The sequence below is a fragment of the Petaurus breviceps genome, unplaced genomic scaffold (assembly GCF_028583685.1).
Source record: "Petaurus breviceps papuanus isolate PSGF00001 unplaced genomic scaffold, PetGlider_PUasm1.0 191, whole genome shotgun sequence".
In the NCBI taxonomy this organism is placed as follows: domain Eukaryota; kingdom Metazoa; phylum Chordata; class Mammalia; order Diprotodontia; family Petauridae; genus Petaurus; species Petaurus breviceps.
In genome coordinates, this window is record NW_027185811.1 from 1,806,323 (window position 1) to 1,829,848 (window position 23,526).

Below are 23,526 nucleotides of genomic sequence, written 5' to 3' on the forward strand. Positions count from 1 at the left end.
ATGAACATTAACACTGCAGAAAAGGAAACGAGTCCTGTTTTTAAATCAGCTTTATTTTTTCTAATTTTGTGTTATTTTAATTTCCCATAGCACCTTGGCAATGTCAAAAACAAAAAATACAAATACATGGATGTAATCAGTTTAACATTTAAAGCATGAGCCTATGTCACACCATATTGTTTTGGACAGTCTTGACAACAGGAATAAACCAGAGCAATGGACAAAGTAGAAGCCAGATAGTTGGTTCTGTTTTTTTCCCCCAACCCCCTTTCCACCATTTTGTTAAAAGATGTGAATGCCAAGGGAAGTCTGAATCATTTGAGGAAAAAGTTGATGGGCACACACACACACATATGGAAATACATATACATATATGTAAACACATGTGTGTGTGTCTAGAGACATGTATTCATCTATTTTGAGTTCAATAAAACTGAAAACAAAACCCCTTTAATGTCTGAGTTGCACTTTTGGAAATGATCTGTAATTGAAGAGCCATTTTAAAAAGTCTTCAGTTCTTCAATATACAATTTTAAATTGTTAACAGGTCAATGATCAGATGAATTTTCGAAGTGAATTTACTTCCAACTACACATTAAAACAAACCTTTTTTCATGGAACTACTGAAGTGTCCAAATTCAGAGTTAATTAAAACGGAAACTACTATGTACCTTCTTAAAGGAAGCCCAGACTACATATAACATACACAATAAAGCATAAGGTATTTATATTAATGGCAACCAGGTTACAAGGAAATACATATAAAAAAATCCCAAAAAAGATCTATTGCATATCTGTCGTAGTTATGAATTTATAAAAACCTATTAGAGGCAATTTCTCCCCTATGGGTATTTCTGTTGCATCTTGTCTTTAATAAAATGGTGCATTTTACCCATTTGTTTAACATGCCAGCACAAACATTACAGATTTAACCCAGGTGACTGCTCATGTGTGTCAGACAGTAAAACCAGTGGATAATGAAGCTGACAAAGCTGTAAGGCTGTAACTGAGAATACTACAGTAATGTATTACTTTTAAATACTATTCTGTTCCAGCAACATCCTTCCTATTTCTCCCTTCCAATAGTTATAATGGGTTGCTTTATGTTTCTATATCTATTGCTAAAACTGCACCTTTAAACCATTCACCAAGCTAACTTGGTTACTTCTTTAACAAAACAAAACAAAAAAAAAAGGAATGTAAGACAATACACTCAAGCTACCTTAATTTTAAGAATCAGAAATTTATATGCTAACATTTGTTCACATGCAAATTTAGCACATAACACAAAACAAAAACAAAAAACCCTGAACAATCTAGTCTTCCTTCAAAGACTGAATGGGGAAATAATTTAGGCATTAGATCCCTGGACAACTATTTTGAAAACCAGTGTTGAAATTAGCTAAAAACTGAAACTGCTTTTGCTAGAGGAAAAACTGTAGGTGTTTAAGGAAACTGAAATGGTCAAGACTAAAAAAAAAAATGCAGAAATTTTGCATGGTCTCCATTCCTTTCTCAAGGAAAGGAAACAAAATGAAAGGTGAGGAACTTGCATGAGCATTTGGAGAATACGAAGATGCTTACTTCAGTCAACCCTATGCTATGTGCACTTCATGCAACAAGTACTGAAGGAGTATTCATGGTCACACAGATTTACAATTTTCACAGCAGTTTGTATTTACTTTTACTTTCTTCCCTCCCCCCAAAGAAAGAAAATGGAATATGTGGGTGAGAAGAGAATATATTCTTATATCCAAGAACCAAAAAATAAGGTGAATTCCCTTAATTTATCAACTACAGAATAATGTTGGAAATAATTAACAGCTTCACACATTTAATAGGCATCACCTGTACAGAAACTTTAATTTGCTGCTGTGAAATAAAGGCTACACACCGAGTTTCTTAGTACCTCACTATAAAAGGTACTTACTGCTCTAAGAAGCTGCAATAAAGTAGATTAAAAAAAAAATCCCATAAAGGCCTATATTTTATGATAGTCCAAAATGCTGAAATGCTCTTTTGTTCAAATGCAAGCACCCCCTGACATTCAATCCCTCTGCTGGTTAGAATTGTACAAGACAAAACCAATGAATAAACCAAGACTCAACATATTTGCCTCACCAACTTGCGTTCCTCAAAACAAGTTCTTTCCATTTGTGTCAGAATTAGGACATCTGAAAATTTTAGAAATTAGGTGGCTTTATAAGCACTAATACATGTTTTTACTTAACAATCTATACACAGCATACCGGTAAACCTAAATCTGTGAATATATTGTAAAGGTTATTTTTCAGTTTGAGTGCAATAATTAAGTTTATAATCTTTATCAAATGATTTTATAAAATGTTTATTCTCTGAAACTCAATGCAGTTCACAGTGTTAACACTTTTAAATGTTTGCCATTTCTTTGCCATTTCCACCAAATGCAGCATTATCTAAGTAAACTGATTAAGCATTTTTACCATAGATGTGATCAATGATTATCATTTTTTTTTCTTCTAAAAAGAACCTAAAACTTCCCCTAAACTCAGCAAGGTAGTTTTATTGTATGTTTTAGTGAATAATGATTTTTAAAAATTGTATGTAGAAATGAACAGTTTTAAACTGCATAAATATATTATACAGAATTATCAAGCCGTTAAATCAAAAGCAACTGCCAAGCTGAATAAGTTACAAAGAAATGACAACTCTGGCATATACATATACATACATATATATGTAGGGAAAAAAAAGGATGTGCAGTGTTTTTAAAGTGATTTGTTAACAGTTACCTACTAAATAAGAATTTCCAAAGGTTAACCGGCTAAAGTTGAAAAATGAAAAGTTTCACAGTAATGTAATTTAACCTCCACTTACATTCATTCTAATGTCATCACTAGTATATATTACTAAGATGTTTACTGTATATGTCACAACGGTGCTTTCCAGTGTTTACAATTTACAATTTCAATTTGTACATTTGCAATACACTGAAAAAGGTACAATTCTTACTTTTGAAAACTATTCCTAAAAAGAAAAAACTTTTATACAGAACTTTGAACTTGGGGTCTGACTTAGCAGATTAATGCAACATGGTTTTTTTTCTTTTTATATTTCAGTCGTTTCCTGTAATTACTAGCACATAAACTCATCCATCTGTTCAATGTACAACAGAGCTGTAAATGTAGACAATGAGAACCTACACAGGTTATTTTCTTAAACTACCTTTCCTTCCTCAGCCTTTCCTCAAAAACTTAAAATTTTATGGCCTTCTGGTATATGTTTGAGTTAATTCCGGGAAAAAAAATTTTTTAAGGGAAAAAAAAACCTCAGGCATTATATGCACTGTAAACAGAAAAGTTTCCCCAAATTATAAAAATTTGACTTCTACAGTACTTAACACTTTAAAGAATTAGTTACAAAGTCTTATCTTTAGCACTAACACAAATTTACTGTAGGGGCAGCCTGCCCTTCCAACCTGGATCCTAAGTATTTGAATATTTGAACATAAGCAAAATAATGAACAACACACCTATATTATAATCTTATTAGACCTGTCTAATGCAATGAAAAACATAGGTCTACTATAGGTTGGGGAGAGGATGCACAGAGAACACTGAAGCAACAAAAATAAAAAGATGTTATGTTCCCCTTATTGGGGAAAGAAAACAGGGCAGTTTTAACCCCTACAGTCTACCAGACCTGAAAGCACAGGTCTAAGACCAAGTTTTATATTTATTTGCTCCCCCCCCCCCCATTTCCTTGAGCTTCAAACTTATCCTGACCTACAATCAGATCTCCAGTAAATTCAGTTAAAAAGCTTATTGAATGAAATATTAGTAAGGTCAAAAGACAGACTAAATTTCAAGCTGGAAAAAAATTCTACTTAAGTAGTACATTCAGTTTTTAAATCGGTTACTAAGTTATGACATAACAGAATTGGCTGTATTCTGTCATTCCGGCACATACACGCAAACACACACAAACCAAGCACACCAGCCAATAATCTGATTTGCAACACAAGGCCATATAGGCAAAGACACAGCATTCTACAAGCCTAACTTTAAATAGATTAAAAAAAGTAATTTCTAATTTTACAGAAATGCTTTGTCAAAAAATATTTTTCTCTCACTCCCTCACCTCCTATACTGAAGGACACGTAAATATGCATTTTTCCAGCTAATTTTCAACCCCCAAAATTAATTTCAGGCAGGAAACCTTGCAAATTAAAGACAAACAAAAATACAAAAATTATAATATTTATATATATATATTTATACTGATTGGAATCCTCCAGCATTTTAAAATCACTTTAGAGATGAATTCTGGGATTCCACTTCTCATAAACTCCAAAGATCCACAATGGTTCAGGCCATACTTTCTCTCCTCTCTCCTTCCTGGCTATGCTCCCTCCCCTCCAACAAAGCTCATTAATCCACAGTTCAAGTTTAACTGAAAGAGACAGGAGTTTTGAGCAGTTTTGTTTCTGTTTTTCTTTGTTTCTTACTTTGGTGATCTGGGTGGCACAGACTGCTCCTTGCCATTACGCCGAGTCACTCCCTGAGGCGAAGGCCTGTGGCCAAACTGGCGTCTCTGTTCCCTGATTTTTCCAGCTGCCCCTCTGGGAGTAGTATTGCCACGGAAGCCAGGAAAATCCTTAGCGGCCCTTCCTTCTGGCTTTTCATGGGACTTCTCAGGAACACCATTCTCTTCATTTTTGGCAGGGGATACAACATTGGAACGAAGCTCCCGTAGTGGCTGCACGGAGATTGAAGGAGGCTCCTTAGGGGGCTTCTGGCAAACTTCGGCGTAACTTAATTTTCGGGGTTCCTTTGAGGTGATAAAAGACCAAAAAAAAAAATTTCTATAGATTCTTATAAGCAACTACCATATGAGCTAAAAATTAACAACAAAGATGAAAAAATAACCCCCCAAATTGGATGGCTCCATGGATGCTTTACACAAAATTTGGAATGGAGGTCATCTAGGGCTCTTTACCTGGCTCATCCTAGAAGGCCAGATATAATATAGAATATGATATTCTATATTATAGATATTACAGATAGCAGGGAGGGAATGGGAAACTTGTATAGCAAATATAGCTATTATTTATTGTAACAGGTGAAAGACATGGATCCAGGATAGCTGCTTCCACACTATTTTATGTTGACATAAAGGAAATGTTATGTTGAAAAAAGAAACCTGAGGGGCGGCCAGGTGGCGCAGTGAGTAAGAGCGCTGGTCCCAGAGTCGGGAGACCTGGGATCGAATCTGGGCTCAGATACTTAGCACCCACCCAGAAACACCTAGCTGTGTAACCTTGAGCAAGTTACTTAACCCCAATTGCTTAAAAAAAAAGAGAGAGAGAGTTAAAGGAGTGAGAAATTGCCCTGCCAAGTTCCTATTTTGGGGTGGCCAGGTGGCTCAGTGAGTAAGAGCACCAGCTCCAGTGTCGGGATGACCTGGGGATCAAATCCAGGCTCAGATACTTAGCACCACACCCAGAAATAACTGGCCGTGTAACCTTGAGCAAGTTACTTAACCCTGAGTGCTTTTAAAAAAATAAAAAAAAAGAAAGAAAAGAAAAAGGAAACCTGAGAGCAAATATCTGAGAGCAGATATTAAGAATGGAAAGTTTCAATCGTAGTTCTTCTTAGTATACCTACAAAGAACATCGCAAATGTTTGGAACTTGTGGCTGAAATCCTCTATTTAGGAAAGTCAACACCACCAAATTTACTCTAAGTCTTGTACACAATACCCCAACAATGCTGCCTATACATGTAGTGCAAGATTTACTATGATCTGGCTCAGAAATCTTTCTCAATTACATGAAAACAGCCAAAGAAACTAAGCTAAAGAACTCAGAAACAAAACTGTCTTTCTATTCTCATTACTAAGCAATAATTTAAAGCTCAATATACCTCCACTATGATGAAATTCTGATGTGTGAGCTGATGAGTTTCATTCTCGATCCTTTGTTCCCAATTAACTTGTTCCTTCAACTTAACAAGGGCTTATCTTAATTTTAGGGGATGTGGGGGTAAAGAAAGGCACTTTACCCACACATTCAGTGCTTAGCATAATATTGGAGACACTAAAAAACTCTTCATGAAATTTAGTATCAGTCCAAAAGCCTCATAGCAGGACTCCAGCAAATTAAACTGTCTTACCTGTACAACAACAGCTGTGGCCATATTTACATTACTACAAGGTGAGATGGTGTTTATCCTCGGGGGTTTTGCAGCATTAGGGGAACAAGATGGTAAAACTGGAGCTGTCTGGTTGGAAACATCCTTCTGGGAGGGGCAAACCTCCACAAGATTTTTCTCCTGCTGAGTTGTGCTAGTAAAGAAAGGAAAGAGCTTAACAGGGCTTTATGAAAATAATGAAATGTTCACTGTCTTAATAAGCACTATTAATAGGAAAGAGGCAATCCTAACATTGCAAATCATTAGAATATTTGAGAATTTCCGTAAGATGGGGCAGGTAGGTGGCTCAGTGAGTAAAGCACGGGCCCTGGAGTCAAGAGGACCCAAGTTCGGTTCTGGCCTCAGACACTTAACACCTACACACAACTAGCTGTGTAATCTTGGGCAGTTACTTAACTCAAATTGCCCTCCAAAAGGAAAAAAAAAATCTGTAAGATAAAATAAGAAAATTGAGAGAAAGAGTCTCTCAATCTTAACCTAGATTTTACAAGAAACAGACATTTCCCCCTTTTCTTTCCTTTGTTTCAACTGTACTGTTTGCATAGAATGTTGAAACTGGAAGGGACTGGACCTCATTTATCACCAAGCCCAGTGCTCTCATTTTATAAGAACCTCAGACTTTAAATGTCAAGGACACATACTTAATTAAGGCAAAGCTAGGACTAGAATACCTCACTCCTGGCTCCAAGATCAGGGTTTTCATAACTGTACCATACACTGTACTTTTTTTATTCGTTAAGATAACAGAAGAGAAATTCTCAGCATTTTCCTTAAAAAACAACAGACTCTTCTTTATTTTGTACCTTAACACGGGAATCTCAGCTGTATTTGGAGAACTTGCACTCAAGCTTGGCAGCTGAGTATTGCTGTCTGTCTGTCTGTCCTCAGCAGAGGCTGGGCAACTGGCAGGCAACTCTTTGCTCTCCTGAAAGGAAACACAGAATAAAAGTACAAAGTGATACTGAAACTTGAAACATTTTACTATATAATCATCATTAAGGATTCATTAATCCCTCAGTCAATGAAAAAGAAAAATGTAACGGGACAATAAAAAAGTTTTGTAACAACAAATGATAAAACAAAGAAGAATAAAATCTTTTTGGAAAAAGATTTTGGCAGTAACGGAAAATAATATAAATTTAAAACTTCAATTAGTGATGTATACTGTTTTAGAAATCTATTTAAAAATGAATATTCAATGAAGTCAAATGTAATGATGGTGAGGCAGCAGAACAAGGATAAAGAAGAGGATTTGATTCTTTACCAATTTTGCAAGGAAACTCAAGTTGTATAAAATATTCTTGGTAATGAAATATGCAATCAATATTCTATTATTTTTTCCTATGAAGGACTGACATAGCATTGATGGACAAAATCCAAGTAATTCTAAACTCTATTTTATCTAATGTTTTTAAATACCCCTAATGTAAAATGGACAGTTATTAACTAGTTCCATATTCTATCATGGCTGACCCTGTGGTACAGGTGTTAGTAAGGAATTAATAAGTACCTATCCATGCAGTTACAGTTACAACTATAAGTACCTATTCAGGAGGTTCCTGAAAATGAACAAAAATTTATATTTTACAAAAGTCATTTTGACTGATAATACCCAAAGAGGTTGCAATATTTAAAGGAACCATATGATTGGGAAAGCAAATAAATAACTACTAAATTTCTGTTTTTTAAACTTAGGTTTTCCAAAGTAAAAAACATAACCATTTTTACAAGCACACCATACCCAATTCCATTTGCTGATTCAGAAAAAAGTTAGGCAAAATGACATAAATGAGAATTGTTAATTTCTTCTTTTTTTTGGAGGGGGAAAGCAGGGCAACTGGGGTTAAGTGACTTGCCCAAGGTCACATGGCTAGTAAGTGTTAAGTGTCTGAGGCCACATTTGAACTCAGGTCCTCCTGAGCCACCTAGTCGCTCCTATAAGAATAGTTAATTTCACAAAAAATTTCATTTTGGTCTAATTATGCTAAAGTAGGATTTGCAAAATCATATAACATTAGTTTATCACTGAGACCTTATGAAGATATCGGGGTTTTGAAAAGCAAAGTTTATGGGTTCACTGTGAGGTCTGATTACTGCAATATATACTATATTAATCAAGGAGTCCTTTTATCACCATTATTATTCAATATGGTATCAGAACTGCAAGTTATAAACCCACACAAATCATCAGCATGCTTTTGCATATTACCAACAAAAACAAGCAATAAGAGACACAAAGAGATATTTTATTATAAATTATTTGTGAGTGTACTTGTCAAGAAACACACAGGGTATATAACACAAATGCAAACTCTTCACACAAATAAAGACGGATCTAAATTACTGGAGAAATACCAATTGTTCTTGGGTAGCAGGCCAAACCAACATAATAAAACTAACAAAAATGACAATACCACCTAAATTATTTATTCGGTGCTATACCAAACAAAATACCAGATAATTACTTTAGAAGAACTAAAACAATAAAATTCACCTGGAAGAATAAAAGGTTAAGAATATCAAGGGAAACAATGGAAAAAAAGAGGGGGTGGGAGAGAAGGGGACCTAGCAGTACCAGTCTCAAACAAAATAATTTAGGACTGGGTAAGAAAGAGAAAGGTTGATCAATGGAATAGATAAGGCACACAAAAAATATAGATGCAAATAAGCACAGTAACCCATGCTTGATAAATGCAAAGATTCCAGTTACTGGAGCATGAACTCACTGCCTGACAAAAAGGACTGTGAAAACTTCAAAAGAGTTTAGCAGAAACTATGCAGGGGAGCAACAACTTACATACATACTGAGACAAACTCAAAATGGGCTTATGATTTAAACATAAAGGTTGGAATCTTCAGCAAATTAGTGGACCACAGGAGAAATTATCTGTTAGATCTATGGATAGGGTAAAAGTTCATGACCAAATGAGATATAAAAGGAAGCAAAACAGGTAATTTTGGTTACAAAAAAGTAAAACATTTTTTACACGAAGAAAACCAATGCAGCTAAAATTGGGAGAAAAATCTTTGCAGCAAGTTTCTTCGATAAAGGCTCATTTCTTAAACATATATAGGGAACTGAGTCAAACTAGCAAGAATAAGAGCCACTGCCTAACTGATAAATCATCACAGGATAAAAATAAGCTGTTTTCAGAGGAAGAAATCAAAGCTATCAATAACTATACTACATTAATTACAGTTCTCTATACTTGGGAAAAGAAAATTATTCAAAGCTGAAGGATACCATTCATTATTCTAGTATTGGGTTATTTTAGGACCCTGAGAGGAATGAAGAGATAGCTCTTTCAATTCTCAAACTTCTCTAAAACAGAAATTATGCAACAAAGCTAAAGCAACGTTAGCTGTTTCTATGGTCTAAGAAAACACTGTGGGTCACAAAAAAATTTGGCAACTGAAAAAGGTTTCTGAATGTGCAACTAAAAATTAATTCAAAATCAAAAGCTAAATGAACCCAAGGTGTTTCTGGCAGCACGAGTGCTGCATTGTGCAACTTACAATTTCTAAAATGGCCCTAAACATACTTCTGCCGTTTTGTACTACATTTTTATTCGAAGTGACATTCTCAGCACTGATGATTATAAAACCAAACACCAATCAACTCAGAAAAATATCCTGCTCTATGTCCTGCAGCAGCAAATAAATATTCCACCAATTCTTTATGTAAAAACAAGCACATCCATCTTCATTACTAGTATACAAATTTCCTTTGCTTGTCTTTAATAAATGGTAAAATTATATGTATGCCAAGGAATTGTTTTGAAATAAATTTTGTTATGATTTATTATCAGTAAACATTTGATTTATATACCTATATATCCAGGATCACAAAAATTTCTTGGGTAAAAAGGGGTCACGAGTGGAAAAAGTTTAAGAAGTCCTGGTCTAGGATACTCAGAAACCAAAAGGTTTAAAAAAAGGCCCCAATTGTCCCCCAAACTAAAGGAACTGAAACTCACTTGTTTCTGAACTTACCTAGCAACCCTCTCCCACCTCGCATGCTACTGGCATGGAGGCTGCACTAGAAGACCCAAGGAAACGACAGAGGGGTACATCAAAACTTTCACCTGCACCCTAAATACTCCCTCCCACTTTCTAATGCTAGAGACTCTGGCTCCAGGATGATGAAGTTTGTCAGCCTGGCAGTTCTTTGGAAGGTAGCAAAAGATTCCCACAGGCTGCAACCCAGAAGCACCAGTGAAGCACTGTTCTGAGTTGCCAGCACTGGGGAAAGCAGGCTCTGAACTGCCAGTGCCAGGTCAGAAAAATAAGGAACAGAGGGGAACGGGACAGGTTACCATAAGTATTAGGGAGAGAACACAGCTCCAGCAGAGGACAGTTCTGACTAGCCCCAAATCATCTGAAGCAGAGATCTAGGCTGGTGAACCACTAATTGCCCAGTGTGGGAAAAGGTTGAGACAATTTGAGATTCAGCCCCCAAGAAAACCTCAATCTGAGGGGAGGAAGACAGGAAGTAAGAAAAATAAGGGTTAAAAAAAAGTCAAAAGTAATCAAGATTTCAGGAAGAAATCTCAAAGACCTTGAACAGAAACAGATAAATCAAAAAGAAAAACAGTAACAACAGAAGGAAACACGGACTTTATATCTAATGATAAGAATAAAACCCTAAAGGTTAAACTTTCTCTGCAGAAAAGAGTTCCCTCACCACTGGCGTGAGGGAACCAGTAGGAACAGAGCCACCTTAAGTAAAGATTGAAGTAAATGAAGTAACATAATACATTTATAGTAGAAGAGGGGGGGAAAAAAACCACCCCATAATTAAAAAAAAAAAACAACTTAATTTTAGAGACAGAGGAAAATATAAACTTAGCTCCTCTAACTTTAAATGTGAATGGATTAAACAGGGTAATAAAATGAATAAAGGATATTCTGGATAAGAAAACAAAACCCGAATCAATTGCTTAAAAGAAAAGTATTAAAAAAAGAAAACCCAAGACAAAAAAGTGATGGGAAAAAATTTGCTATGCATCAAGTAAATCCAAAAAAGCAAACAGTTGCCACCACACTATTGGAGATAATGCAAAAAACAAAAAAACCCCTCTATTATGCAGAAAGGAACCACAGAAAACAAACCTTTTAGCAATTAACTTATATGCTCCAAATGCCTTATTACCCAAATTCATAAAGGAAACAGCTGAGCTTTAAGACACAGATAGTGACACAACAGTGATAGCAGAGTTCAATATCCCTCTATCAGTTTTGGATAAGCCTAACAGAAAGAAAAAACAAAAGGGAAAATACAGAACTGAACAAATTTCTGGAGAACTAGTTATAAGATTTTGGGCATCTTTTAAATGGGAAGAGCAAAATACAAACATGTTTCTCTATCACAGGCAAGTTTTATAGAAACTGACCATGTTATAGAGATGGATATTGACCATTGATAGAGATACTGCAAACAGATGTAAAAAGGCAGAAATGATCAACATATCCTTCACAGACCATAATACAGTAAGAACAGAAATTGATTTAGGGACCACCAACAAAAGCTATAGACCCAAATGGAGATTTAACAATGAGATCTTAAATAACAAGTGGGTCAAAGAACAAATTCATAGAAACGAATAACTATGTAAAAGACAATGATAATGATGAATAAGTAGTTCTTTTCCTCATTTCAGAAAGCTATCACAGGTAAATAGCTGAGTCAGGATTTGTATAGATTTTCTGATTCCAAATTCAGTGTCCTAATTCATTTGTGCTATGGTAGATCCGGGATGTCAAATGCTTCTTTTCTGACCAGAATTTCCCCACCACACTCATATAACCTTTTCTCTCTACTCTACCACAGAATCCAATCACCTCATCCTACATACCCTTACCCTTGGCATAAGATCCCTTCTGGTGACAAGGTATCCCTCCCCATCTCCCACCTCCCACCTCCACCCCGCTCTTTCCCCTCGGACCTAATGATGGTTTGCTGCTTCACTGTGGCATTCTCTACAATCTTAACTCCCTTTCTCCTTACAGTTCTCCCACCACACTTATCAACGACTAATCATCCCATTATCCATTTTCTCTGTATCTGTCCTAGAATTCATAGCACGACTAGAGAAAGAGAATGAAATCTATTTGCCTAATTTGACCCTTTCTGTCTTTTGGTAATATTCCCATTCATCTTGATAAACAATTTGGTAGAAGACTCATAATATTTACTACAAGCTTCTACTCAGCTCTTTAGAATAATGGTTCCCACTCCCACTGGGCTCAAGAATTAAGTGACAATTGTTTCTCCTGTTTTACTGAGACTTTGGTTGCTTCTGACTACGGAACTTTGATAATATTTTAAGAGACTTGACCATGTGCCAGGAGAAGCTAAAGCTGGTCTAGATATCTATATAGTCAGTGCATCATAACCATGAGCAGCAGTGTGATTTAACCTATAGAAAGTCAACTTCACAGCCAGGAAGACCTTGGTTTAAATCCTACCTCTAACACATACTGGATGTATGTAGTGCTTGGGCACTCTTTTTAATCTGGAGAACTGCCTAAGATTTTAAGATGCAGAGAAAGTGCCAATTTGCAATGGTGGAGAGTTACCTTATCCAGGAAGTTCCCTGTATTAATGAAATGGTTTTATCTAAGGTCTCAATGCTAACACTGATTTTCCTACTTTTAACACCATTGTGCAGTCTGCTAATGTAAAGTTGTTTCTATGAAAACAAGCTGTTCTTAGGCTATTTTGTCTAACATATTTTTGCTGAACCAGTCAATGAAAATAAGCATGACTCTATATTCCGTTGTTTAAAAAAAAAAAAAACCTGGGTGTTATTTACTTTTGAAAGGACTCACCACAGGGTTCATCTAAACAGCAATCCCTTCCTTAGTGATCAGATTTACCTATGATTGATTTTTGTACAATTTGAATTTTTGTTCATTTCTGTTAACCTGGTGGGAGGTATTTGTAAGTGGAACATTTATTACTGCACCAGAACATCAATCTTTCTTTTGCTCATGTATATAACAGTATTTCAATTCCTCAGCAGCACCTACCAAAGGGTCAATGGTGATGGGTTGTGAAATTAGTAACTATCTAGTTGGAGAGGCAGTGTGTGTAGTGAAAGAAGTACTGGTTTTAGACTTAGCGTTCAAATCCCACCTCTGACACTTTTCCATGTGACCTCTGGCAACCCAGTTAACCTCTGTGGGCTTGAGTAACCTCACCTGTCATATGAAAGGACTGGATGAGATGGCCCCTCAGGACCTTTCCAGCTCTAAATTACTAATGATCATTTTGTAGAAAGGGAATTGAAAAGGTTAGTTAAAATAGATTTTTTTTTTTTTGTAAAAGACGCTCTTGTATTGTGTTGAGGAGATGTAAGAAAGCAGGCTTGGAATTAAAAATTCCTTGCACATAACTGGTAAAACTAACAAAGAGAAAGTTAACCCCATCCATACCAAATGCTTTTATAAAACATGTTTTAAAAAATAATAAAATTAAGCTCAATTGGCTGGCCCTTTAATCTTGCTAAAGTAGTCTCTCTTAAATTCAAAATGAGAGGCAGTATTCTTCATCGTCATATTTTTCATAAAATATTCAATATTCTTCATATTCATTCCTACATTTAGGACAAAGAAGCAAAATTTGCAAAATAGATGGGATTATAGAATAGCCCACTTGATTGTGTATTTGGGCATAATCTCTAATATTCTGTAGCCCTAGGTAGTCTAGAAACAAGACAGAAAAACATCACACCAAATGCTCCTAAACATTTCTGAAGAAAATTTAAAAGAAAATCCTAGGATGTCTACTAATTTGAGGTGAATTAGTGTACAGAAAAACATGGCAAAACTATGTGAATAATTGAAAAACCTGATAAAGGATCAAAATATGGACCCAACCTATCTTTCCAGCCTTGTTTCTTACCATCTCCCTTTGTGTTTCAGCTATTGTCATTCTTTCCATCTTTTCTGCCTCTGTTAGCAGTTGGAATTAACTATCCTTAAACTGAGTTCCTTGACTAACTTCATGTCAATCTTCCTCAACCTATGTCCCCTACTGAAGTACTCTATATTTAGTTTGCATAGCACCTCTCCTGGACTGTTTCTTTGAACTTACTTACATATTTTCTGCTTGTCTTCATCTACATTAGATTGTAAACACTTATGAGATATCTGAGACAACCATGCACTCAGCATGAATTAATTCAACAATTTTAACTGCTGCCAAGCTGAATGGAAGATCAGAGAAAATCGCTATTTGGGATTCTATACTAATTACCTTTTCTTTTGAGATTCCCTTAACAACATCTGACATTCTGCTTTCCAGAGGAGGTTCACCTTGTGTTCTTGATGAGCTACCAGGCAAAGGAGGAAAATTTGATGCTAACAAGTCAAACTTTGGTGTAGGAGTCTTGGTTTCCACTATAGGATGGGGTCGCTAGAAGACACAGATAAGAGAATTCAGTCAGTACTAGAGTTTATACAAATGGCATGCAAACACAAAACATGAATCGGTGGGTCAAACAACAAACCACAGAGCTATCCAATACTCACTAAAGCAAGTAAGAGTTTAGCCTGTCTGGTTATATGCCATACTCAATCAATAATATAGGTAAAAACAATTTTCAAGTCAAATAAATGACTACCATATCACTTATGATGGGATTTACTGTCTATTTACACCTTATTTTTCATCTTCATGGATAGTAAAGAATAAGAGTGAAGAATGTAAAAAAACTGGAATTCACAGTTTAAAAAATATAAGCTTTAGAAGAAAACATACAGGCATTCAATTAAGGTGATTTTTAAAAATATTATATATTCTCAGTTATTAAAAGGGGAATATTAAGATGATAATGGTCTTGAGAGATTCAACCCCAGACTGGTGATGTAAAAACAAGCAGTCTCTCTAAACTTAAGAGCAGTATACAGAAATCAACTACTTCCCTATTTTATGTATAATGGAATCCTAAACAGAAGATAAATCTCAGAATAACAAAATCTAAATCCCGCAAATTTTACACTAAAAAGAAAGGTCACTTACTGAAATTCGGTCGTCATCTCTACGTCTCCGGCCTCTGAAAAGGTTTCTCCTTTTAAAGAAGAGAGAGGGAGGGGGAAGGGGAGGGAAGAAAGAAGTGGAGACAGAAGAAGTGAGTGGAAAAGGAGGAGGGGGAAGGAGAGAAGGGAAACGGAAGAAAAAAAAAAAGGAGGAAAAGATGAACATCAAAATCACCAGATACTTAATTAAAAAAAAAAAGTGGTATTTTAGTATCCCCTTAAGGTCTAATATCCTGGTTCATTTAATGAAAAAATGAAATATACACACATAACACAGTACACTAGGTAATATGGGAAATATGGAGAAACATGAAAACGGGGTCCTTTGCCCTTAAACTTCTACGGGGGGGAAAAAAAAGAAATTTAAAAATGACTTCAACCAAACACGGTATGTATGACTGCTCAGGGAAAATAAAAATCAACTCCCAACAAATGCTCCCAGTTCTGTTCTAACCAAGCAAAGCAAGTCTCTTTCACAAAACAACCTTTCAAATTGTAGATCAATACTGTGTTCATAGTCTTTTTAATTCTCACAATGGTAAAATTGAGGTCTACATCATCCTGAATGATCTACTATGGGATATTTTCTAGGTATACAAATGACTTTCCTAACTTCTGGTACCCTGAAATGAAATGTGTTCATCAGTATTCCAGATATAGTACCCCCCTAGTCTTACACAACACAGATGTCAAACTTATGGCCCATCCACAAGCACCCTAAACCAGATTAAATGTAATTAGGAAATTTAAACAAAATAAATAAAATACAATACAACATAATGTTTAATTTCTGGTTTTCTATGTTAAAATGTGATCTGCTGGTGGCTAGGTGGTGCAGTGAATAGAGTACTGGCCCTGGAGTCAGGAGGACCTGAGTTCAAATCTGGCCTCAGACACTTAACACTTACTAGCTGTGTGACCTTGGGCAAGTCACTTGACCCCAATTGCCCTTCCAAAATAAGCAAAAGAAAAAAATTTGGGGGCGGCTAGGTGGCACAGTGAGCAAAGCGCCGGCCCAGGAGTCAGGAGGACCTGAGTTTGGTTCCGGCCTCAGACACTTAATACACACACAAAACTAGCTGTGTAACCTTGGGCAAGTTACTTAAACCCGAATTGCCCTCCAAAAGGCAAAAAAAAAAAAAAAAAAAAGTGGTCTGTAAGAATCCATTTATATTTGAATCTGATACTATTGTTGTATACTGCACCTGTCTTACGCAGTTTAATACTAGATCACACTGTATATGACTCATATCAAGCTTGTGTCATTCTAACTCTCAGTGCCTTTTCAAAAAAACTGCACCGTACAGTACTGTTAAGAAGAGCAATTTATACAATTCAAGACATTGCAAAAAAAAAAAAAAAAGACAGAACTAAAGCAGCTCATTTTCAAACACGGGTAAAAATCTCAAAATAAAGTACAAATCTGATTTCAACACAAGTCAAAATATTAATCTTATTTCCATAGGGACATATATCACAACACTGAGGCCATGAAGTTTAATGCCAAGATCAGCCTTTGCATTCATTCCCAGTATTATAATAAGAGGGGTCCTACTATACTTCAGAACCCTAACATATTAGGGTATTATTATTACTTATTGTATTATTATAGGGTATATTATATATACCCTAACATATTAGGGTAACTATTACCACAGTAAGGGTTCAACTAATGTATATTTTGCACATTGAAGATTTCTTTGCTTCACCTCCTTTAAAGACTAGTACCAGGATATTAATGTATTACTAAAGGCTGTGAACATGAAAAAACAAAATATTTAGAATGCTCCAATTGATTCTCAGATAAAATTTAGATTGTCACAGTCACCAAGAATCATTCCTTTAAGGGGACCAACTCTTAATGGAGGAATGAAGCTAAAAATTTTAGGAAAGCATTGCTGCAGAATACCAGTGTTACTACCAAAGAAACCGGTAAATTGGAAATTGAGTTTGGTTATTTATTTATTTGTGTGAACATGATTAAAGTAGACATTGTTAGACATACCCCAACATCTTGATTTGGTTTTGCTTAACAGTGCTACTATATGATAAGAGATTAAAAAAAATCACTGGGGTGCCCTGGAGTCAGGAGGACCCGAGTTAAAGTTTTAAAAAATCATTAATAAAATATTTTAAAAATTAATAAGTTTCAAAATTTCATCATTACTACAACTTTTCTGATCCTGTAATTTCATAACTGCTGGGAACTCCTGCTAGCAACTGTCTAAGTTCAATAATGTGATTAGGAGGAACAATATCAGAGAGCCTATATGTATCTCAGGCAAGACATGAGCATCTTTCTGACCCTGAGATAGGTTCTCTATCCACTCAATCATAGTATTTCTCAAGAATCCCCATATTACAATAAAATGGGATTTTGGCAAACATATTCTTACCTGCCTCTACCAACACCATAGTCACCGTTCTGCTCCATTTGTGATATGGGAGACTCCTTTGGAGATACTTGTTCCTGGTTCCCAGATAGTGTGTGGTTAGGCCGTTCAGTCTGAAAGTTCCTTGAGCTAGTTCTGTTCAATGGTCCATCACCTAATGACACTGATCCAACCACAGTCGATCCTTCCACTGAGTGTTCTGAGCTACTAGATGACCTAAAATGAGGCTTCATGCTATAAAAACACAAGATTGCAGATGGAAAGGCAAAACAAGAGTCAAGCCTTTTCTTAGAAGTATCTACCATATGATTTTATACAAATTAACTTTATGAATACAGCATAAAAACTTTAAGTTGGGAAAATGTAAGAAATCTTTCATGTCACAAAAAAAGAAAAACTGATGAGTCTATCTGCTACTAATATATAAGTCTTCTGGGAAAGTGACAATGTTTTGGAGTCTCAGAATCTCTAAAATAAAGTGGTTGGTCTTTCTAAAGACCCTTCTAGCTCTAAAACACTATTAATTACTCTCTTTTTCAAAATTAAGAGTGGGGAATTTCCCAGGCATGGGATTTCCGAGGCATTTAATGAATGTTCATTGACTGACTCAGGTAAAATGCTACTTCCCCTCAGCCCCACCTCCTGGAGTGTGTTAGAAATCAAGTGGACATCAAATGGAATTTGGTTCTGAATCAAAGGGTCAAACTCAGTTCTAGCTCTGAGATCTTTCTTCAGTAAGTAGTGGCCTATTTCCTCATCTGTAAAATTAGAGTGGTAAGAGTACTGATAAACTAAGCTCTCTTCCAGTTCTAATATTCTATTATTCTCATCTACCACTCTTACAGATAATCTATAAGCATTTACTACTGAAACCTACACTATGCCAGTTTCACTGTTCTACTTGTAATTCTCCAAGGAATACTGACTGGTGATTTTCAGTGTCTACAACACAAGGTATCACAGAAAGATAACTGAGATATATCAGACTATTTCTGACTGAAAATTACCTAGTATAAAATTTATCTGGCAAAGCATCAGATTATGGTCTTGTCTAATGGAAACAGCCACTACCAAGGATGACAAGAAACAAGTAAGAGAACTATAAAACTCACCAAAACCTCAAAGGGTAGATGTTGAGATGGGGTATAAAACCCTTGGCTGTATTTGTTTTAGAATACTAGAAATGCATATGAAACTAAGTCTAGTACAGAATTATACTTTACCAACATGTTCTAATTTTAGCAGTTTCTTAAACTGAAGTTCTAAATGTCAACTACTATATAAAGTGATTTATATATTTCTTTTGTATTTTAAGGTTATTCTACCTTTAGCTAATGCTACTTGTTTTCTTATTCAGATGAGACTTCTGCATTGCATTTTGACATAAACAGTAATGAATTTTAATAGCCCTCAGATCTCATAATCTTACCCGTCATTGAGAAGGACACACAATCTCAGTCTAGGCAGGAAAACAAAGAAAGTTAAAGAAAAAAAGTTGAAGGAAAGAAGGAAGGAGAGAAAAAAGATAGGGTAAGGAAAAGCACATAAATGCCTGGACCTTGAAATGTTAGTCCTGTTCTCTCTAAGTGCATCTTTTGATCATCATTGGGCCATCACTAATTCACCAATCAGGTTCTAACTTGATAATCAAATGAGAAAAAGAGCTTTTCTCAAAGCTCCTCAAACCCAGTGGTTGTGATCTCACTTCAAAAATGGAAGCTCTTAAAGCGTAACAGAACCAATCATCAATTTATATTTCATGTGGTAGAAGAATTCTTTTATAATGATTACTCTGCTATAAATCATAATCTTAGCATGCAAGATTATAAGGACTCTCAATCTTCTTCCCAACTAAACTATGAATTATAAAATTAAAAAAGGGGAGGAGGGGGAAGAAAGGTGCGATACCTTAATTTTCACCCCATTTCTAGTTCCTAGGTAGTATGTTGTTTGGAAATTGTTTTTCTCTTGTAGGTGTTGGTTCAAAAGAAATATTGGGGATTTGAGAGCAATTGCTAATTAATGTGCAAGAACTCAGAAATAGCAGTTAGACAGAATCCTTTTCTTTTTAGTATTTTATAAAGTTCAAGTAGAATTATAAATGTAAACGACCACCACAAAACAAGAGAAAGTCAATGTTAAAAGACAGAAACAGTTAATATATCTTTTATAGGCCATAATGCAATAGAAAGTCAAGGTTGCAAAATTACAAATAACAAACGTGACTCTAAACATGTGTGAGAAAATATCTCTGCTCTACCATGTTGCAGAGGCAGGAGGTCTTTGTTAAAATCCAATCCACTAATCCTGAACTTGAGTGGTATGATGTGAGAAATCAGTAGCCAGAATAATTTTCCAAGTTACTTTAATGCTTTAAATAATTATTCATATGTACCATATGAAATGAGATGTAAACGTTGCTACATGTAACATAAAGATCCTAGGCAAAGAAACATTCAATACTGATGATAAAAGCACCTGGGTTTTAATCTATGGATGTACTTAAAGGACTTTGTTAATAACAGTTATGAATTTTTCACTTGTTATGCATGATGATATATTCTTACCGATTTCTATGGAATGGTCGACCTATACTCAAAGCAGCAGCATTTGTTTTATAAGATCCTGGTGAGTTAAAGCCATTCACAAATCCACCATTGGGAAAAGGGGCCTAGAAGGAAATTCAGACAGTAAAGTCACCAGAGTAAGAAGTATCTTCACTGTCAGTTGTTTTTCATAAAAATTAAACATTTCAAATGTCTTGCAATATGTGCCTCAGAGACCTCAAAATCCATTAGCACTAGATTTATTAAGAAGCAAAATCCCACTGTCTCATTGCTTAATAAAAAGACAACAGTCCCTTCAGAATACAAAAATTTCACTTCAGTAAAGAATGAAATTATTCATATACTAACTAGTGGACTCAGAACAGTGTATTGAAATGCTGTTGAGAACCACAAAATATCAGTTAAATTGACAAAACTACATATACTTTCAAATCTCAAGCAAAAATAACTAGTTTTGTGAAATTACTTACCAGTGGTGTTTCAAAGTAAGGTGCAGGGTTTGGAGACCAGGGCTGAGGCACAATACTATAGATTGAGTACTGCTGATGAGGGCTATATACAGGCTGCATAAAGAGTGGAGAGGCAAACTGTGCTTGAGTCTGAACTGTCTGAGTATATACAGTGGAATCCATTATGTGGTAACCATTCTTAGCAAAAAATGTATTGATGGCTTTTATCCTTGCCTAAGGAAAGAGAAAGTATTTTTGTTATAACAACAGTAAAAGACTTAAAATCCTTTATTTTGACAAATGTGATTAAGTTATTATAAGGCCAACCCAAGTAGGCTAGGCAGAGGTAGTGATATAAGAGTGCTGCTTTTAATCTTTAGAATTCCCCTGTGAAAATGAAAGGAGCCTTTCCACAGACCAGCTTACTGAAAAGTAGGGGCCAGCTCTGAGAAGTAGATAACTAATCAGAATGGCTTTGCAAACTTTGCCAGGTAAGCTCTAAAATATCATGCTGCTCATTCATTTCAGTCCTGCCTGACTCTTCATGACTCCATTTGGGATTTTCTTGGCAAAGATAATGAAGTGAGGAAACTGAGGCAAACAGGGTGATGAGACATGTCCAGGATCACACAGATAGTGTCTGAGGCTGCATTTGGTTTTCTCGACTTCAGGCATGGCACTCTATCCATTGTGCCACCTAGCTGCTCCTCTAAAAGACCATAGTAAGTACTAATTTAATCTATTCTTTTTAAAGTTCCTAGTCTCTTTTTTAGCACTTCCCCCTCAATAACTTCTATTACTTTTTCCCTTTCAAACCCTTAATATCCTTTCCAAACTTACTGCATATTCTCATATTCATTTCTTAAGGTCCCATTCATCAGGCTCTGATATACTGATCTGGTTACAACCAGTTTGAGAACCAATATACCAGAAAAATTTGCCAAAAGAACTTTCTGGCCATTACCATAATCTAACTATAATGTAGGGAAAATTGTAATTATTCTAAATTATGTTTATCTGTATTTAGATTGAACCACAATTTGGTGGTTCCAATTCAACAGGCTGCCAGCTTTCAGGTCTGCTTAGTGATGAAGAAATGACTAAGGCATTTTAAACCAGTTCTACTCATGTAACCTCTTCTTTCACAGAGAGGTTAAACAATTTGTTCAAAGTGATGTAGGTTACTAACGGATGAAAATCCTTCTTTTCCAGTCTAGTTTTTTCCACTGCAACACACTGCAAAGATTTGATAATTCTCTACTTTAGAAAAAATTCTTACCATGATTGGCTTGCCCTGAAAAGTTTTAACTTCTTCCCTCAAATATCTAAAAGCCTGCAAAAAAAGCACATTAGAAAAATTCCTTAGCACTACATCGAAAGGAAATCAAGAAAAACAATGTAGGTTCCCAGTCAATATTTCTAAAAGAAAACAAAATGCAAATAAATGCCATGCTACACCCTCCCACCCAAAAAAAAGAAACAAAACAAACCAAGAAAACCCAGACAGGATTAAGGTAAAAAGATGAAAAAATCATCAGCAATTCTATAATACAAAGGGCATTTTTTGAGAATCAAAAGAAACACATTTATTCTAACTAAGACCTTGGTCTTAGTAAAACTTACTAAACTTAGTAAACCAAATACTTATGCAGATCACCAAGTCATGCAGATTAACTATATAAACTGATTTCTAAGGGGAAAACAATCACAGACAATTTCAAATGCCCAAATCTCGCAAGTGAATCCTTTGGTTAGGGTAATGACTATTATTAAAAAAAAGAATAAAACTACCATTTATAAATCAAAACTCAAGGTAAATACTGAATTATAAGTACCAGGCATGTCAATTAATCCCTAGTTTTAGTAGAAGCTATTAATTTTGCATATTCAATAAATTGTCAATGGGTAATGCAAAACTACAAAAAAAGAGAAGAAATAAGAATAAGTGGGAAGCTTCTCAAAGATTATAATGGTGAAAACATAAATGGCCACTTGAGGCAATACTAAAAAATATTTTCTTACCTGTTGTGCATCTGTATCAGACTGGAATGTAATGTACCAGCTGCTATTATGAGCAAACTCACAGCTTATCACTTTGGGACAGTTTTCATTTTTGAAAAGTGCCTTAACTTCCTTAAAATACAAGAAGAAGAAAACCCAATTAGCTCTAAAGACATACAGAAATTCAACTACATATTTGAAGATTTAGATTATGAAATGAAAACCTAACATCTGTAATTAATTAAATTGCTAGGGTTAGAAAAAACTCAAGTGAAGTACCTCCTTCACATAATAGCTGGCACTTATATAGTTATTTAAGGGTGACAAGGAAGGGTGTACTAGTAACTAGCTCTCCAAAAAAAAAATGTGACATGACAAGTTTATCCTTAATTATTAAAACATTTTCTCCATTACTTTCTTAAATCTAGACAACCAGTAAAACAATAAATTAAGCCATGATTTGAAATGTTCATAATGAAAATTATGTAATGAAAATACAAATAAATATTAAAATAAAAATGCAATAAGATAGTGCCTACTCCGAAAAGAGCTTACATTCTATAAATAAGGACTGTCATTTAAGAACAATGGATTTGGGGGCAGCTAGGTGGCGCAGTGAGTAAGAGCACTGGCCCAGGAGTTGGGAGGACCGGGGATCGGTTCCGACCTCAGATACTTAACACCCACACAAAATAACTGGCCCTCGTGTAACCTTGGACAAGTTACTTAAGCCCAATTGCTTAAAAAAAAAAAAAAGAGAGAGAGAACAATGGATTTGGAGTCGGGGATTTAGGTTCAAATACTCTTTCTGTTACTTACTATGTCACCTCGGGTAAGTTACTTCATATTTCTGAGTTCCAGTATGCTCATCTGGGATCTGAAGA

At 35.4% G+C, this 23,526-nt stretch overlaps 1 protein-coding gene and 1 non-coding gene across 6 annotated transcripts in view; both read right to left on the minus strand.

Annotated features, from left to right (window-relative positions):
* Positions 1 to 32: 32 nt before the first annotated feature.
* LARP4 (La ribonucleoprotein 4) overlaps positions 33 to 23,526 on the minus strand; it is a 56,917-nt gene continuing 33,423 nt past the window's right edge. For 4 of the 5 annotated variants that reach the window (XM_069092567.1, XM_069092566.1, XM_069092564.1 and 1 more), the window contains exons 7-16: positions 22,664 to 22,774; positions 21,921 to 21,974; positions 20,663 to 20,875; positions 20,193 to 20,296; positions 17,629 to 17,859; positions 15,216 to 15,264; positions 14,451 to 14,609; positions 6,994 to 7,115; positions 6,152 to 6,323; positions 33 to 4,809 (exon numbers count right to left, since the gene is read on the minus strand). In XM_069092567.1, coding sequence (XP_068948668.1) covers positions 4,483 to 4,809; positions 6,152 to 6,323; positions 6,994 to 7,115; positions 14,451 to 14,609; positions 15,216 to 15,264; positions 17,629 to 17,859; positions 20,193 to 20,296; positions 20,663 to 20,875; positions 21,921 to 21,974; positions 22,664 to 22,774 — 1,542 coding nt within the window. In that variant the 3' untranslated portion in view covers positions 33 to 4,482. The remainder of the gene's footprint in view (positions 4,810 to 6,151; positions 6,324 to 6,993; positions 7,116 to 14,450; positions 14,610 to 15,215; positions 15,265 to 17,628; positions 17,860 to 20,192; positions 20,297 to 20,662; positions 20,876 to 21,920; positions 21,975 to 22,663; positions 22,775 to 23,526) is intronic. The other variant, XM_069092568.1, reaches the window with a different exon arrangement.
* LOC138164722 (small nucleolar RNA SNORD97) lies at positions 19,030 to 19,238 on the minus strand. The gene has a single exon (XR_011169169.1). It is a non-coding gene; the product is annotated as a small nucleolar RNA SNORD97 (small nucleolar RNA).